At 40.1% G+C, this 19,512-nt stretch overlaps 1 protein-coding gene across 1 annotated transcript in view; it reads left to right on the top strand.

Moving 5' to 3' along the window:
* The first annotated feature begins 4,818 nt into the window (after positions 1-4,818).
* Positions 4,819-19,512, top strand: part of skila (SKI-like proto-oncogene a) — a 96,152-nt gene continuing 81,458 nt past the window's right edge. The window contains exons 1-2 of the mRNA XM_057856482.1: positions 4,819-4,950; positions 15,169-16,450. Coding sequence (XP_057712465.1) covers positions 4,949-4,950; positions 15,169-16,450 — 1,284 coding nt within the window. The 5' untranslated portion in view covers positions 4,819-4,948. The remainder of the gene's footprint in view (positions 4,951-15,168; positions 16,451-19,512) is intronic.

The following is a 19,512-nucleotide window of genomic DNA, read 5'->3' as shown; positions in this document are numbered from 1 at the left end:
ATCCAGTAAAACGGCCAGGAGCGAAGGGGGTTGCACCGGTGAAAATGGCTGGGAGTGAATGAGTTAATTTTAAAATCACATATAGGAAAGTCAACTACATGCAATGACACTTTTTGACCACCGAAAACAATATTATTGATAATAATAATAAGTATATACAGGGGTGAAAGTGGTTAGAATTTCTTGACGTGAAGGTCGCCACGGAGCCAGAAATTTTATTTTATTTTTATTTTTTTGGGGGGGGGGGCTAAACTACTGAAATGCAAAGAAAACTGTTTTGGTCAGTTATTTCTATAACACGTACAAAAACTGATTTTCATTCAAAATTTTATTTTTTCAATGATTTGCAAAATAAAAGTTAAGAAAAACAGCTACAACCCCAACCTCCATCTCCTAATTTTTATTTTCCCCTATTCCCTCACATACTAAATGCCAAATCTCAATTTGAATTACTTTAGAACAGAGGATGTATATTAAAATTGAAGATTATGTAAACATTTACTTTTTGTTGTGTTTTTTAATGATAAAGATATAAGTAACATACATTCAGGAAAATAAGTACAAATGACTTATATTATGCAGAGTGAAATGGAATATATTTTGAAGATTGCACAAACATTGACTTTTTTAATCATAAGGAAATGAATAAGTAGCCTAACATAAACGAACAAACATAAGTCCAAAGTGCACATTGACAGCTAAGATGTTTGAAGATGTTCCATCATAGCAAATACAACTAAATATGATAAATAACCCAACTTTTGCCTGCATTGCCCTTTTTTCCCCCCGCTGTTTCAGAAAACATGCACATTTGAACCAATCAGGGCTAACTATCTCTGGTGATCACGTGTCATTATGTCAGCCAATTGAATGCATAAATGAGTCTAGGCGTTTTGCTTTGCTGCGTGCATTCGCACATTGACGTGACTCGTCATCGTCAGACTCGGATAACTGCAGCAGCTGGGGAAACCTCCATGCCGTCCGTGGAATAAAATAAATAATAAATACTGGTGGAAACGGATTACCCAACACAATCACTTTATTATGCTTGTTGTTAACACTTATGTAAATCTGATGTTGGTAGATTGTTTTCTTCTTGGAGATGAAATGCATGTGTGGCAGTTTTGTATTTTTTTTTTTTTACATATCGTTTTGACAGTTGCTGTCATATTTTCTGAATCAAAGCACCGTATACCGGAACAGTGTTCGGGCCCTGAATCTTATAGACCCTACTCACCAACGTCACAGAATGACGTGTCGCTGTATCCGGCCGCCATATTGTCTGTCATTGTTTATCCGTATTCTCAATGGTTTCAATTTGTGGTGCAATTTATCGCGCAATTCATGGAAGCCCCGGTGCTTTCAGACGCTGTAAACTCATTGGATGTGCTGCATAAAAGGCGTTATGTGAAAAAGCTTCAGTCTATCCATTCGCCAGATCCATATTTGATGCCTAAATCGATATTTTTCGACCCGCTGTCTTCGCCCTCTCTGCCTGACATCTGCTACCCTGATATCTACAACTATCTTGTCCACACAAAATCAGCCTATTCTCACAAAAGTTTGAAAAACTTTAAGAGCAGCACTCTAAGCAACATTACCCCGTGTGACCCTTTACTTCCAATGTTCTAAAATGGCGACAATCAATCAAAAAAAAAAGTTGACCGCGATGGCCGACGCTTCAAGGATAGGTGGATATTGGACTATTTCTTCAATAAAACACGCAACAACTGTGTCTGCCTCATTTGCAAAGAGACAGTCGCTGTTTTCAAAGAGTTCGAAGTGACGCGATAATGATATTACCGAACAAGACACGCTGACATGTACGACAACATTACAGGGAAGATACGCAGCGAGAAATTATAGCAACTTGAAGCTAGTTTAATTTCACAGCAGCAGTATTTCGCAAGAGCCCGAGTGTCGAAAGAGAACACCACAAAGACGAGACTGTTGAAATTATGAATTTAAATAAATAAAGCAAATGTGACACACAGAAGGGCTTGCTAAAATTTGTTTAAATATATTGTTCTATGTAAATCAGCCAAGGTAGCCCCCCGCATTTTTACCACACCAAATCTGGCCCCCTTTGCAAAAGGTTTGGACACACCTGTTTAACTGATGATCCGTAGACGAGGCCAGCTTCTTTCACTTGGTACCAGCTAAATATTATTCAAAATGTAATGATGGTGGAAGAAATAAGCATCTTGAATTTGAAACTGTATGTTGTCGGCGATTAGCCTCGCAATGATCTTAATTGTGGTTGTCAGCCCAAAACCCTCTAAATATATATTAAATGCATCTTACCAGATATAAAATGACTACTACATAATCTGTGGTAATCGTTTGGAGCCCAGTTTTCTCGTCGAATTGCAGCAGTCCATCTCGCTCTCCTCTCCGGGTCTCTCGGAATACGGTAGAACTTCAAGTCTCTCCGTCTATCTTCTCGCTTATTGTTACGTGCCGAAGACGGCTCGCGAAGGGCGTAACATAAAACAAGCCACACAAAAGTACGAGTGGACACAAATTTATTTACAGAACAATCAAACTCGCAATGAATATGTACAGAATGCCGACGAAGCGTGACTTCAGGGTAAGCCCAGGCCAAAACAACAAACAAAAGGAACTACACTTAAACCCCACCCGCTAACTAAACCCTGATCATGTAAAAGGAACAAAGAAAAGACAGCGTCGAACCTAACTTCCTACTCTATTCAAAACAGGAGAAAACGGGTTGAACAGAAATGGCGACTTACCCTTACTTGCTTCAGTGCTCTTATTTATAGTGGTGAACAAAAACGATCCAATAACGAAGAAACACAAAAGACCTCACCGAAAAAGCGGGAGTGTATCAAAGTAGCAATCGAATGCAAACGAGAGTGAATGGCAAGCAAATAGCTGGCGAGGAGGACTGCAACAGAATACTGTCAAATGCGACCTCCTAGAGCGTTGACAGCGGCAGGTTTAAGAAGCTTGGCGCCTTTTCCCGTGGCCAATCAGCGGTGGTGACGTCGTCGGTCCGTCCTGTGTCGATCAGCTGTCGTCACAGTGGGAGGGGAAGCAGCCAGCTGGTGGAGGCGATGATCAGCTGACTGGAAGAATCTCAGAAAATTAACTATTAAACGGCCAGGGCCGTCACACTTATTGCAACCAACCGCCACACACGCCTTCACCATTTTGATTATTAATGTTAACGAGCAGAAAAACATGCCATAATAGGAGGAATTTACATAGCGGTAATGCGTCAACACGACGAGTTGACGGACAATATGGCGCGGAGGCGTGGTTGTGACGTCATGTGAGTAGGGTCTATAGACCCTACCCACATGACGTCACAACTCCTTCCTCCTGATTGGTGCCGCCCAATTGTCCTTCAACACATCATGTTTACCTGTTACGGCTACGTACATTCCTCCTATTTACGACGTGTTTTTCTGCTCGTTAACATTAATAATCAAAATGGTGAAGGCGTGTGTGGCGGTCGGTTGCAATAACAGAGAAGATAGACGGAGAAGACGGAGAGACTTGGAAGTTCTACTGGATTCCGAGAGACCCGGAGAGAAGAGAGCGAGATGGGCTGCTGCAATTCGACGAGAAAACTGGGCTCCAAACGATTACCACAGATTATGTAGTAGTCATTTTCTATCTGGTAAGATGCATTTAATATATATTTAGAGGGTTTTGGGCTGACAACCACAATTAAGATCATTGCTAGGCTAATCGCCGACAACTTACACGTATGTATGTAGTGAGAGTGCTATCGCTAAACCATATAAACATTAAAAGCCCTAACTCCATTGACAAACGACATGAAATACATTAGACTTGACAGTGGATGTTAGCAATAACAAAAGATTTTGAATTGAAAATTTCGTAACTCACCTTTCCAAGCACAAGATAGATTCCTGCCGATTTTTCGTGGACGAGGACCTGTTTCACCCAACCAGCAACGAAGTATTTATAAGCCTCCAAGCTCTTAAAGTTTTTCAAACTTTCGTGAGAATAGGCTGATTTTGTGTGGACAAGATAGTTGTACATATCAGGGTAGCTAGCAGATGTCAGGCAAATACGGCGGAGACAGCGGGTCGAAAAACATCGATTTAGGCATCAAATGTGGATCTGGCGAATGGATAAACTGAAGCTTTTCCACATAACGCCTTTTATGCAACGCATCAAGTGAGTTTACGGCATCCGAAAGCACCTGGTCTTCCATGAAATGCATTATAAATTGCTCGATCAATTGAGACCATTGATAATACAGACACAAAATGACGGACAAGGGGGCGGAACCATACAGCGAGCACGTGATTTTGTGACGTCGGTGGGTAGGGTCTATACCGGAACTGTGTTCCAGTCCTGAATGTTATACCGGAACTGTGTTCCAGTCCTGAATGTTATACCGGAACTGTGTTCCTGACCGTTCCTGCCCACTTTCACCCCTGAGTATATATATAAATAATAATCAACATGTCATCAACATGTTTTGCCCCCCCTCCCCTGCCACAAAAGTCAAACTTCTCTTTTGTAGATAAGGGCTTTTTTTTTTTTTTTGCTCAGTGCCCTGCTTTGCCCCAGTATTGTATTAGGTCTAGTGACGCCACTGGTCCAATCCATTTTGACTGGGTGACTGACATTGAATAAGTTAATTACACACAAAAAAAGTTACTTGCCCCGTAAAGGGTTAAATAGTCGCGCCGCCGTCAAAAAGTGTCTCTGCAGTCGAGAGGAAATGGCAGACAGACAGCGAGAGAGAGGCGAGAGACACCCCCGCACTGTTTCCTGTAGCCGTGATGACGTCTCCGCCTCAAAGTCCTCGATGCGGCGTGACGTCACAGGGCTGTAGTGGTGGAGCCTCATCTTGTTGATGCTCCGCCGCCGCCGCCAGGCTTTTCCAGTACGGAGAAGACCCCCGGCGAGTGAGGACCGAGGCAAGTGCTACAACCTTTTTTGAATGTATGTATTTTCCGTATCTACATTTATGTGTGTCAAATGTTTACTCGTTTTACAAGCGATTATCGCAGTGATTTGTTTGGCCGTGAAAGGAAAAGAGTCGGTGGGATAGTAGGGGGAAGCTAGCTCGGCTTCGCCCGCTGTGTCGCTTTCTTTCTGGGGGAGGTGAGCCCGTCGCTCCCCGGGCTCGACCTCCGAATAGTACACTCAATGTTTTTTAGGGTAATAGTCGACGGGACTGGCGAGACGGCGCTTGACTTTTTGAGTCCCCCCTACCTTCCGAGTCCTCTCCGGCGTCTTAACTACCGCGAAGCTGGCTTGTTATAACCCACTTTTGCTGCTTTTTTTCGGCTGAGCGGAGTGGACGTACACCAGGAGAGAGCTAGCTAAGCTAACTAGCATTTAAATTGGCCTCGGATTTGTCAGACTTTCATATTTTTTAAAATTTTATTATTAGTATTCGTTCCTTGCATGTGTAACGTTAACATGACATGAATTTTAATTTGGGAATTTTTTATTTTTTTTTTAGTTTAAATGTTTCGGGTCTCGTGAAGGAGACCGCGGTGACACGGTGGGGACACCCCGCTCGGAGTGACGACTTGACCGGACCGCGGTGGCGGCGGTGTCCGTAGTAGTGATAGTAGTTGTGGTGGTGGCGGAGGCGGCTCTCCCGTTCGAGACTGGGGAGTGCAGACAGTGAATGTCATTATCGGCGCTGTCTGCATACCAGCGCAGTTGTGGTGGGGGGAGGGAGGAGGGGTAGCGGAGGCTGGGGATGGAGCTTTTCTATGCGGCGTCCTTGCAGCAACGAAGCGGTTGCTCGGACTTGGATTGGTCGCTATTGGATGATCCCCAAACGCTGCTGTTTACGGGCTGCGCTCCCCCCACCGCCGCCACCTCCAACAGATACCGCCTCCTCCTCGGAGCAAAACTCGTTACCCCGTCGCGAATCTCATGTTGACATGTGTTCGCGGTGCTTTATGACATTAAAACGCCCGCAAACATCAACTAGGCTGCGGAATCAAGGTCGGGCTTTTTGCGCAGAAGCAGTGCCCCAGCCGAGAGAAAAGCTCCGTGAAAAATGTGCAAAGGCATGCACATATCCATTCATCTGCCAACGCTGGGAAGGACAAGCCATTTCCTTTTTAATTTCCTATTATATTCGGCAACAATGAACTAAAGAGCATAGTCCATGTTTTTTTAAAATCACAATATGTTATTGGGGTACATTTCAGGAAAAATTACGTTTAAAGAAAAAAATAAAAAATGTGGCGGAAAACACTCAGGTGACTTGAAGTTCTGCTCTGAGACCCCCAATTTAGCCAAATTTCAAAATTGTCCTATATGCATGCATGTGTGATACATCATTGGAAAGCTTGAAATCTCAATTTTCTGGGGGCAGAAAACTTTTGAACAGTAGGGCATTTCATTTTTTTTTTTTTTTTTAAATCCCTAAACCCTAACTCGAGGTGAGAGCATAATTAAAGACACCGTGATTTTAACGAGATATTATCGCATACTTACCTTGTTTCGATCCAAAAACTCAGTGTAGCATGTCTCACAGTGTCAAGACACAGCTGTGAATGACTTTTTGGGGATTTCATGGGTGAAACACGGTAATATAACAAGGGTCGCAATGCAGAAATCGCAGACATTAAGGAGTGGTTGAGATTTTCTTTTTTAAATATTTACCCTTTATATCGCTTTCCCCCCCCCCAATTTTTCTTTGTTTGGATCGATTATTTATCATCAAAAATATCGAGGAAAATGCGACAGTAACAAAAAAAAATACAATTAAGCAATAGTTATGAGGTAGATTTCCGTGACCTATTTACAGACACTATTTTTTTCATTGTGACGTAATTTGTTTAAAATATGCGAGTGAATAATTTTTAGGGCTGCAGCTATCGATTATTTTAGTAGTCGATTAATTGATGAACTAGTTAGTTCGAATAATCGAGTAATCGGATAAGGAACATAAAAAATTAAAATACCTGACCTGAGCCTCAAACGGTGTAAAAAAAAAAAATAATTGAGGATGTATGGACAACAAAAAAACAAATGGCTAACCTACATAACAAAAATCCGCTAGTTTAAATGCTATAAAATGCCAACGTTTAAATTTAAAAAAAAATTATTTTTTTTTACAATACTCTTAACAAATAGTTCAAACACATATTCCCACCAAAAAACGGCTAAATATACCTTTCAACTAAATTACAAATGCATTAAAAAAACAAAAACAAGTGTTAGCTCAAACAACAACTTAGTTTATGTTTGTCTTAACAGGGAGCAGCTGGATTAAGCCATGTGAAATTAGGTGGACTAGAGGGCAGGATATCCACCCAAGTTAATAAAATTAAATGCAAACACTTTCAAAAGAAATCATTACAACGCCACTTTAATTAAACGGATACTCGAAGCAGCAAAATGTAATTTGAATATTTTTTTCTAATCGAATACTCGAGTTATTCGATTAATCGTTGCAGCACTAAAAAGTCGTTTTTTTAAACTAAGTATTAGACGTCAATTAATGATTATAAGCTCAAAATGATAAACATTTCGAATAATAAATATAATTACTCCTTTTTATGGCTGGGTTAAAACAAAAACGGTTGTGCGGTGTCTGTAAATGGGGGTCTCCAGGGTAAAATGTACAAAATAAAAACAGTTTGGGGGTTTAATGCTCCATGAAACTGCAATAGCGTCATATAGACGTATTGTTCAATCAAACACAACAGTTCTTTTGGCTTAAAATACAGCATTTTTTTTTTTAAAGAGGGGTGCAAGAGCAGAAACTGCTTTTTCAGCCTTGCCTGTGTTTTCCGCCATATGCATGTGTAAATTGTGTATTTAGGAGTAATTCAGCAAAATGTCATTGTCACGCAACATGGTTCAGTATCTGAATGACTGCTGATCAACTTACGATCCAAAGAGGACATGAGTCATTCGTTGCCATTAGTGCTGCAACAGTTAATCGATTAACTGGAGTAATTCGATTAGAAAAAAGCCTCGAATTAAAATTTGCTGCTTCGAGTATTCGTTTAATTAGAGTGGCGCTGTTATGGTTTGTTTTTGAAAGTGTTTGCATTTAGTTTTATTGATTTGGGTGAATAAACTGCCTTCTGGTGGCAAGAGTGAGTATGACATAACTCATGTTCATGGCTGAATTCAACTGCTCCCTGTTAAGACCAACATAAGGTTGTAAGTTTTTGTTTGCGCAAATATTTTTTTAATGCATTTGTAAATTAGTTTAGAGTTATATTTAGCTGTTTTTTTTTGGAGGAATAGGAGTTTGAACAATTTGTTAATAGCATTGTATAAAAACATTAGCATTTTATAGCATTTAATCTAGCGGAATTTTGCTATGCAAATTAGACAATTGTTCGTTTGTTGTACATAGATCCTCATGTACTGTATTTATTTTATACCATTTTAGGCTAAACTCAGGTATGTTGATTTATTTTTAAATGAAAGTGCAATCCTGCATAGTTTGAAGAATTATTTTACATCTCCTGAAATATATTCTGCAACACAGTTAATGTTCCTAATCCGATTACTGGATTATTTGAACTAACTAATTGATAGATTAATTGACTACTGAAATAATCGATAGCTGCAGCCGTAGTTGCTATCATATAAACATGGTCTCTTCAAGAGGCGTGCGAAATTTCCGATTTTTTGATTATTCGTGATTCGGCCATGGAAGGTTCGAGAACGATTCACAAACACCCAAATTCCGATTATTAAATTATACCAAGTAAAGCGGAAATAAAACACAGTCAGTGCGGTCTTCGGGACGCAATGAGGAACAGACCGAGAGCAAATATCATGTTCAATTCATGCCACTAGATTAAAAAAAAACAAAATAAAACTATAATACCTGACTGCGGCCGTCTGCCGCTACAAACAACGCCCAGTTGCTAGTTGCTACAAACATGCGGCAATATACGGCTATGGTAGATATCACATATATCTAGAACTAGATGTGTAATGACAGACGACGGCCGTGTTAGATCATATACCAAGAACTAGATGCGAAAGGACACTTTCCCGCACTAGTAAACAGGCGCCATCTTAAAGCAGTAGACTTCTCTAGAAGGCTCTGTTGTAGCGAACCTAATTACTTTTTATCTTAAAAAAACAAAACAAAAAAAGAAAAAAAAAACCCAAATCGGCAAAATCTTGACTTGACTCTATCTTTAAATGATGAAACAGTTTTAAAACTTTCACGTCGAAAGTAGACAGAAGGGAAATTATGGAATAACGGGAGCAATTTTAACAACTTTAGCGGTTGATTCACAACATTAAATTAATTGAATGTAGTTTAAAGCTGCCGATACAGAATGGGGACTTGAGTATTTTATTTACTGTTTTTAACGGATAACTTGATACTGAAATAGTAGTTTGTTTAGCCTGAGAGGATTTTTGAACAATTTTGGAAGTAGTGTAAGAAAAAAATTAAAGGGGGGGGGGCTTATGGTGCATAATTGTAATCGAATCGTTAGGTGCCCAAAGATTGCCACCTCTAGACTGTCTTCCACAATGTTGTGTGGGTTCATGTGTCAACTGGAATGCAGATTTATATAAGATCCGAAGTAGACTGTGGTGAAACACAAGAGGCGTAGCTTTCCGGAATATAAAGATAGTCCAACTACATTGTGGAGCCACCACATTTCAGTCGACTGGAACTCAAACCGTTAAAGACGGAGTCTCCACTTAAGATCGGAAGCAGACTCGATGAAACCAGAAAGTTGCTGAAATAAAAATCTGGAGGTCAGATTGTACTGGAAGGTGTCATCGCCATACAACATTAGATCAGTGTCAATTGTGCAGATATTGTTTCATCATCTAGTTGCAAGATTCCATGTCTTGTGATTGGTAGTTTGATGTTAGTGCTCTTGTTTTGACTAACAAATTTAAGTTTTGGATGTCTGGATGCAAAGCATACTTGAACCAACATAACAGCATTATGATTTCCTACCTGTTTTTCTTCAGTTGAGGCATCTACTTATAGAAGGTGTAAATCCACTATTTGTCGGCTATTTAACCATCAATCAAATCAAACCAAAGCATATAGTATTGGCTTTCTTTGTTGACTGGATGCTGACGCTTGACAAGCCTACTATGGCCAGTGTTGTGTTCACTGACCCTCACGCGAACCTATCAACCTGGGGTATTTTTGCCCTGAAAACAAAAGGCTTGGTGGGAAAATAAATTAGCATCTTGACAGATTTCCTTAGAAAGAATTCAAGTTCAGCTCTTAGCCGAGATTACCACTTGACTCAGTTGAAATTTTAAAAAAACTCTTTTAAGTGTAAGTTTTTATTTCCAAAATAAGATACAACATCAGAATAAAATGTTATCTTTAAAAAGTGTATTTCTGGAATAGTTGAAAAATCATCAATCAAAAATTCCGGTAACGAGCATAAAAATTGTATACAGAATTTGGCAAAAACCTACCGTTCCCCCCAAATTTGCCCAAAACTTGCCCATTCGTTTGTAATCGGATGCCATTGACAGCCATGTATGTCCAAATTTCCCATTCATTTTCAATGGCAGGAAAACTTAGGTCTTTGTGATTTTTGACCCTTTACCATGGCAGCCCATTTACATTAAACTGGCATCCAAGTAAGTCGATGCCATTGACAGCCATCTACGTCCATGCCATTGCTATTCATTGCCAATGGGATTTATATTGCATTGAAGCCCATGTACACGGATGCCATTGACGGCTATGTATGTCACTTCTATTGATACCACTGTACTTGGATTCCATTGACGCATATGTAAGTCGATGCCATTGACAGCCGTGCATGTCCAAATTTCCCATTCATTTTTAATGGCAGGATAACTTAGGTCTTTGTGATTTTTGACCATTTACCATGACAGCCCATTAACATTAAACTGGCACCCTAGTAAGTCGATGCCAATAACAGCCATCCACGTCCATGCCATTGCCAATCATTGCCAATGGAATTTACATTGCATTGAAGTAGGGCTGCAGCTATCGATTATTTTAGTAGTCGATTAATCGATGAGCTAGTTAGTTCGAATAACCGAGTAATCTGATATGGAACATGAAAAATTACAATACCTGAACTGAGCCTCAAATGGTATAAAAAAAAATAAATAAATGAGATTCTAAGTCCAACAAAAGAACAATTGGCTAACTTACATAGAAAAAGTCTGCTAGCTTAAACGCAAGAAAATGCTAACTTTTTTTTTTTTTTTGCAATGCTCCTAACAAATGGTTCAGACTCACTGACCTATAAATATACCTATAAACTAAATTATGAATGCATTAAAAACATTAGCTCAAACAAAAACTTACGTTGGTCTTAACATGGAGCAGTTGGATTCAGCCATGTGAAATTAGGCAGACCAGAGGTCAGTGTATCCACCCTACTCAATAAAACTAAATGCAAACACTTTCAAAATAAACCATTACAACGCCACTTTAATTAAACGAATATTCGAAGCAACAAAATTTAATATGAATATTTTTTTCTAATCGAATACTCGAGTTAATCGATTAATCGTTGCACCACTACATTGAAGCCCATTTACACGGATGCTATTGACGGCCATGTATGTCAATTCTATTGATACCAATGTACTTGGACTCCATTGACGCATATGTAAGTCGATGCCATTGACGGCCATGCATGTCCAAATTTCCCATTCATTTTCAATGGCATTTACATTGAATTGACGCCTATGTACACAGATGTCATTGGCGGCCATGTATGTCAATTCTGTTGATACCAATGTACTTGGATTCAATTGACGCATATGTAAGTCAGTGCCATTGACGGCCATGTACGTCCAAATTTCCCATTCATTTTCAATGGCACAAAAAGATCGAAGTGAAAGGATTAGCGTTGCCCCCGATTTCCGATCAGGTGATTGGATCGGGGACAGCCGTAGTCCTTTCACCTCTGGAATTTTTTGTTGCTTGTCATCCTTAACGTGTTCACTGCCATTGACAGCTATATACTGTACGTTAAATTTTTTAGAACAGGGAAGTTGAATAATCGTGTTTTCCTGCTATTCTAGATGATAGACATCCAGTCCTCCTAGTCAAAATTGATCGGGCGTCTATCGCCGTCAATTGCAGCCAATGAGTTCATACTTAACAATAAAAACAAAAAAAGGTATAAACCCGATCTTTTTCATCCGATGCCGATCTTCTAAAAATGACGTGATCGGGTCAAACCAGTTGATTAAAAAACTAAATTCGGGTGATTGCAAAAAAAAAAAAAAAAAAAAAAATGAAGGGAGGTAAAAATTAAGTCAAAACTTTTAAAAAGTTAGCAAACACAACATGACTAGCATAACCAGCAAAATCCCAGTTCAGTTGTGTTTAACTTGAAAGGGAATTTATTTGCATTTTTCATTAAGAAAACTGTAGTTTTGAAAATTTTTCATTAAAAAATGTGTTCACCTGAAATGTCTGCGCTATAAGCGAAATCGCGATGAGTGTCATATTGCGTAGCCGAAGCTAGCATGATGCATGCAGCTACTGTAAGTGGTGTTTACCTTGTTCCGCATGGTAAATTCTACCTTAAAACACATCCACACTGTTGTCTATCAAGCTGTTATAGAAGGGGGGTTCAATTGAGGCGAGATGGGCTTCTGTTAAGGCTTTCATGGAGTGTTTTTCATTTGCTTGATGGAACCAGCATGGGGTAAAAAGGCACAGTGTGGGATTTTTTTGGGCAGAGACATTTTTACTTGCTAAGTGCAAATCTTTGCATGCATAGTGGTTGGTGGGCTGGCGTTTAACAACGCAATGGTCGTGTCGCATCCACAGGTCGGGATTCTCTCTTGCTCACTTGGAGGGGAAAAAAATGAAATACCCCAGCAAATTTTGACCCCCACACACACCCAAGCACCCGGGTTCAATTACAAGTGCTGCAAAAGACTTCCTTGTGTTTGTGTGAACTATGTTAATGGCCATTTGGCTCAGTGGTGCATGCAAACAGCCATTGACCTCATCAATCCCCCCTCGTGCAGTAGCAGCCATAAAGCATTTAAAGGCTTTGCAGGCTATTTCATGCTCTTGGGTTATTTGGTTGTTTTTTTGTTCCTACCATTACAAAGGTTTAGAAAAAGTCATTTTTGTTAACTTTTTTTGTAAAAAGGTGTATTTTTCCGGAACAAAACATATACAGTATATAGTTTTTCAGAAATTTAGTTTGGTGTTTTAGAAGTAAGTTGGTATTTTGACAGGAATTTTTTGTATGCATTCCCACCAAAAAGCTGTACTGTGTTTTCTAGAAACAAAAAAAAAAATTCTGGGAATTGTTGTATTCTTAAATAATTGTAAGTAATTTTATTAACTGAAGTAGTATTTGTCAAAAAATATAAGAAAAAAAGTAATATTTCAGTGAGGGCTGCAGTTATTGATTATTTTAGTAGACGATTAATCGATGAACTAGTTAGTTTGAGTAATAAAGTAATCTAATATGGAACATTAAAAAAATAAAATGCCTGAGCTGAGCCTCAAACAGTATTAAAAAAAGAATAAATCAATGAAGATCTAAGTACAACAAAAGTACAATTGGCTAACTTACATAGCAAAGTCCACTAGCTTAAATGCTATAAAATGTTTTTTTTTTTTTTTAACAATGCTCTTAAGAAATGCTTCAAACACATATTCCCACAAAAAATGCTAAATATACCTATAAACTACATTATGAATGCAATAAAAAACCATTAGCTCAAACAAAAAATTAGCTTATGTTGGTCTTAACAGGGAGCAGCTGGATTCAGCCATGTGAAATGAGTTATGTGATATTCACTGCTGCCACAAAAGGGCAGTGTATCCACCCAAATCACTAAAACGAAATGCAAACACTTTCAAAACAAAGCATTACAACTCCACTAATTAAACGAATACTCGAAGCAGCAAAATTTAATTCGAATCTTTTTTTCTTAATCGAATTACTCGAGTTGATCGATTAATCGTTGCCGCAGTAATTTGAGTAGATATAGGTTAATCTATTGCTATATTTTAAAAAAAGGTTTAAATTTATGAAAGAAATGCATTTAAAAAAGTTTAAAATTTGCATTTCTCAGAAAAAAACTAAAAAAGTGATGTCTTGACAATTATCCTGTGGAATTCATGGTTTTAAAAGCTGTATTTTATGACTAAAATCTTTCAACATTGTTAAGACAAAAAATAATAACAAAGGCTAGGTAAAGTCGTGTATTAAGTCATCCCGTTAAGAGTGTAAAGAAGTATTTTTTTTTTCTTCAAGAATTAGTACTGTTTTCCCAGGACAGTCATTTTCTCAATGAAATTTTTAATTCAAGAGTAAACAAGACAGTCTAGAAGACATTTTTGTAACTAGAAACTGCAATTTCTGGAGAAATTAAGATGAAATTATGATGAGGCTTTTGCTCTGGTAGATACAGATCTATCATGTATCACCAGTTGATTTTGGGACATTTTGAGGACACGTCCTGTTCATATCAGATCACTTCCTTTTGATTTGGGAACATTTCGGGGACACGTTCTGTTGCATCAGTCAAAAATCACAACCATGCAGGTTTTTCTGCCATTGAAAATGAACGGGAAATTTGGACGTACATGGCTGTCAATGGCATGGACGTCGATGGCTGTCAATGACATCGACTTACTTGGGTGCCACTTTAATGTCAATGGGCTGTCATGGTAAATGGTCAAAAATCACAAAGACCTAGGGTTTTCTGCCGTTGAAAATGAATGGGAAATTTGGACGTGCATGGCTGTCAATGGCATCCCATTCAAAATGAATGGGCAAGTTTTTGGGAATCGTTGGTTTTTGCCAAATTCTGTATACAACTTTTATACCCCTTACAGTCCTGGAATTTTTGGTGTGGAAATGTTGTGATTTGGTCAAAAATTGTAGGACCAGTAGCGTTTAGATTTTTTTTTCTTTTAAAAAAACCTACATTTGCGGGCAAACGAAAAATTTTGCGGGGTCATTTTAAAAATTCTCTGCATCGTGCGAAAATGTACAGAATTTTACGACTGTATGTGTTGAAAAGCCCCATCCAACAAATCAAACTGATCCCCAATAGTTCCTGGACCTTAGGAAAGTTAACTGGTTCATCTTTACCTGCAAAAGTTGCTTTTTCTGATTTTAAGTTGCCTGTATAAATGGTGAGATGTATTTTCTGGTGTCTCTCAGTTAATTATTTTTCTGTTCTTGACTATTTTTAAATCACCAGGAAGCCTACGGGAACATCGCAGATTCTCCACGATGCATGTGTCCATCTACCGGAGGAAGAGTATCGTTTAAAAAAAGAGAAGAACAGCCCGCGGGATAAACAAAAGGAGTTGTTCCAAAAAGCCAGAAAGGAAGAGACGAGAAGAGCCAGAGCGCGCTCAGACATGGCCGGCACGCAGACCAGCTTGAAGAGCCCCTTCAAAGGCCTGAGCTCCTTCAAGGGCAGCATGAAGCGCCTGTACCGCGAGCGTCCGGAGGACGCGCCTATCAAAAAGCGAGTGATGGCCGAGATTAAGCTGAAGCGCCGCGGCTTGGAGTCTTTTCACAAGGCGGCCAAGGTAAAGCGGGAGCAGGTGGACGAGGCGCACCAGCCACTGCGACGCGCTGATGCTGAAGCCGAGTTCCTCGCGGCCGCCTCAGCCAAGGCGCTGGACCTGAGCCCGGGGCTCAAGCATACGCTGGCCCAGTTCACGTTGAGTAGCCAGAGCTCCCTCGGGGGACCGGCCGCTTTCTCGGCGCGCACCGGCCACGAGCACTCCCACGGCGGCGTGCCCCCGTTGCCCTCCCCTCCCGTGTTGGGAGGCGGCCCCCTGCTGGTCCCCTGCGACAGCTCCACCGAGCTCACCCACTCCCTGCTAGAGGGCGAATCCATCTCCTGCTTCGTGGTGGGCGGCGAGAAGCGGCTGTGCCTGCCCCAAGTGCTCAACTCGGTGTTGCGCGACTTCTCGCTCCAGCAGATCAACACGGTGTGCGACGAGCTCTACGTGTACTGCTCGCGCTGCGACGCCGAGCAGCTGCACATCCTCAAGGTGCTGGGCATCCTACCCTTCAATGCGCCGTCCTGCGGCCTCATCACGTTGACCGACGCGCAGCGGCTGTGCAACGCGCTGCTACGCCCCGGCGCCGCGCCGCCCGCAGAACTGGGCGCCGACTTGTTGGGGCGCGGCCCGCTCAAGGAGAGCGAGGCCGGCTTCCGGGTGGAGCACCAATGCCTGGGCAAGTGCCAGGGCCTCTTCCTGCCACGCTTCTACACGCAGCCCGAGGCGCCATGCGTCCAGTGCGTAGAGTGCCACCTGCTCTTCTCGCCGCAGAAGTTCGTCATGCACTCGCATAAATCGCCTGACAAGAGGACCTGCCATTGGGGATTCGACTCGGCCAAGTGGCCCTGTTACCTGCAGCTGGCCAGGAAGTACCAGGGCTCGCCCGAAGAGGGCGAGCTCCAGCGGCTGCTGGACGAGGTCAAAGACAAGTTCCACTACCAACTCAAGAGGACGCTCGACAAGGTGAGTCTTCGCTATTGTGTGATGTGTTGTCATCCTGCTCGGTGATTAGGAAGCTATGAAGTGGTTTAACTGGTCGCATGGAACGAGGCCCTCATGTCATTTGGTCATAAGCTTCCCACTGGATCTTAAAAAGGAAAACCTAACCTTATAAAGACTTTGTGTGGACATCACATTCGGGGTCCTGTTGGCCACAATGTCAACAGTTGGTATATAAGTGTCCTACAAGAGGTACAATGTGATGTCTGTCCACATATATGGATTGATAACTGCGTTACCAGAAAGAAATAGTTACTAAGAAAACTAGAAAAGTAACAAAATACAAAAATCTTTGCAAAAGACCAGCAAAATGCATCTTGGGAATTGTCATTGCAATGGCATGTCCTACGATTGGCCCAGCTTTTACTCGCTGGCTTGAACAGAGTTTGGGGGTGTGGAGGGGTTAGCCACACTAAGCCACACGGTTGCTAACCGTCATATGCTATTCTTTAGCTACAACTGGATTCATTACCTTATTACTTTTCATCCTTCACTAGGCCGCTGTAAACAGAAATGTTGTTTAATTCATCTGCAGGCAATGAGAGATCATGATTTTAGCACACTGTGCGGGTTTGCGCTGGTGCTCATGGGAAAAGGCAAAACACTACAGCTTTTGTCCAACATTGTCGCTAAAATCGACCAAACTGAAAAGCTACCAGGTGTTGCTTTAAATATGGACATTTTGGCTCATTTCAATTTGTATCATTTATATGGGACATTTATTTTTTATAACTTCAGTTGAAGTTCTCTTGTTTATCACAGAATGTTAATTTTATTTGGAAAAACTTGTAGTTGTTACATTTATCATTATTAAAGCATCCAGTGGGGCATCACAATACAATCAGCCATAACACGTTAAGGGCACGACCATGTAAATCGATATCGGTTTGATATCTGTATCGGATTTTTGGAGTTGGACGTTATCGGTTATAGCGCTGCAACGATTTAACTCGATTAATTCGATTTGAAAAAAGATTCAAATTAAATTTTGCTGCTTCGGATATTCGTGTAATTAAAGTGGCGTTGTTATGGTTTGTTTTGAAAGTGTTTTGCATTTAGTTTTATTGATTTGGGTGGATACACTCGTGGCAACAGTGAATATGACATAACTCATTTCACATGACATTGAACATTTTTTTTATGCATTTGTAATTTAGTTTATAGGTATATCTAGCCATTTTTTGTGAATATGTGTTTGAACCATTTGTTAAGAGTATTGTAAGAAAAAAAAAAAAACTTACATTTTATAGTATTTAAGCTAGCGGACTTTTGCTATGTAAGTTAGCCAATTGTTCTTTTGATGTACTTAGATCATTTTTTTTTTTTTTTATACCATTTGAGGCAGTGTTGTTTTTGGCAGTCTCAGTCTGAGTCTTGTAGACGATAATACTTATTAGTCGTAGTCATATTTTAGTCATTTCAAAATAAGTTTGTCTTTGTCCAGTCTTTATTGATGAAAACTCGAGAGTAATTTCGTCTAGTTTTAGGGTTAGGTTTACAAAAAATGTTTTCGCCTGTAAAATTAAAATGATTTACTCCATGAATAAATAAAGGTTTCCAACTATTTCAAATGAAAATCGACAGACATGCACATATTGTTGCATCCACATGGACAACGCCAACTTGGTGATAATACACACTCAGCAGGAAAACAGTACATTATTCGCAATGGATTATACCCACCTGGACGCCACGAACTGTATGTAACAAAAAAAAAAAAAAAAAGTTTTTTTTTTAAATTGTCCAACAGTTAGAGGATGCTAATGCTAACGCGAATGCTATGCTAATGCTATAAGTTACAGATAAAATGTCACATATTGTGAACGTGACGGAATTATTGCGCAATTTTGTCTCGTTCTCGTCTCGTCAGATGAAAACTGGCATTTGGCTCGTTATGTTTTAGTTTCCCAAAACTTGTTTTTAGCTCGTTATCGTCTCGTCATCTTCATGAACAAAGTGTTCGTTGACAAAATATTTTGGTTATCGTCATCATTGATGAAAACAATACTTGATTTGAGGCTCAGCTTAGGTATTTTTAAAAAGAATTTATGTTCCTTCTCTGATTACTCGATTATTCGAACTAACTTGTTCATTGATTAATCGTCTATTAAAATAACCGATAGCTGCAGCCCTAAAATCGGTTAAAAAGTAATTATCGGACAACTCTAGTTTTAATCCTTTGATTATAGTCGTATCATTCGGTACAAGCTGTTATTATTTTTATCCAATCCTTCAGGAGGATAGATAATTTTTAGGGGGGTGGTAAAGTCATGTTTTCACAAAAAGACTTATAAATATTTGATTAGATCAAAATGAGGATAAACAGTTATAAAGGCCCCACCCCAATGCCATGAGTATTTTTCCCCCCCCCCGACTAAAAAAACACGGTCGCGTGGTCATTGACTGATCAGGTGGACTAGACAGGATCACGCCTGGTGTGTTTTCTTAAACCACTGTTGACCTATTCAGTGTGTGTGTGTTTTTGAGAGAGGTCTGGGACAGGTGGTCTCTTCAGACAGATGAGGTTAGACCAACTGGTCACAGCTGAAGGGGAAGTGCATCATTTGTCCCCGCTCAGGTCACCCTGGGGTCACTGGGAATGTCACTGAACAAAAGGCCAATACATGAACCTCATAAACTGCCCGGCCGTAACCAAAGACCAGCGTTGAATAGACTCAGTGCTGTCAAAAATAGATGCGACTTTTTCAAAACGGGGGAAAACCTCACTGCTCGGACTAGTTTCTGCTGTGAATTTCAGTTAGTTTGTCACTTGTCGACATCAAATCCATTTGTACTTGGAGTGATCAAATGGATTGGATGTTTACTGCTGTCAATGACAGCCAATGTGTTAACATGGCAACACTGGTCTGAACTACATAGGGTTGTACATAAGACTTTGATTGATTCAACATGACCACATTTTATTCATATAATAGCGTTTAATCCAGGCTAAGGGTGTTCATCTGTGAATGATGACGATTGCTGCATATAAAAAACAGATGATTTATTTAACACTGTATTTCACA

Source organism: Corythoichthys intestinalis, chromosome 14, assembly GCF_030265065.1.
Source record: "Corythoichthys intestinalis isolate RoL2023-P3 chromosome 14, ASM3026506v1, whole genome shotgun sequence".
Lineage (NCBI taxonomy): Eukaryota > Metazoa > Chordata > Actinopteri > Syngnathiformes > Syngnathidae > Corythoichthys > Corythoichthys intestinalis.
This window is presented reverse-complemented; position numbering and strand designations above follow the sequence as displayed.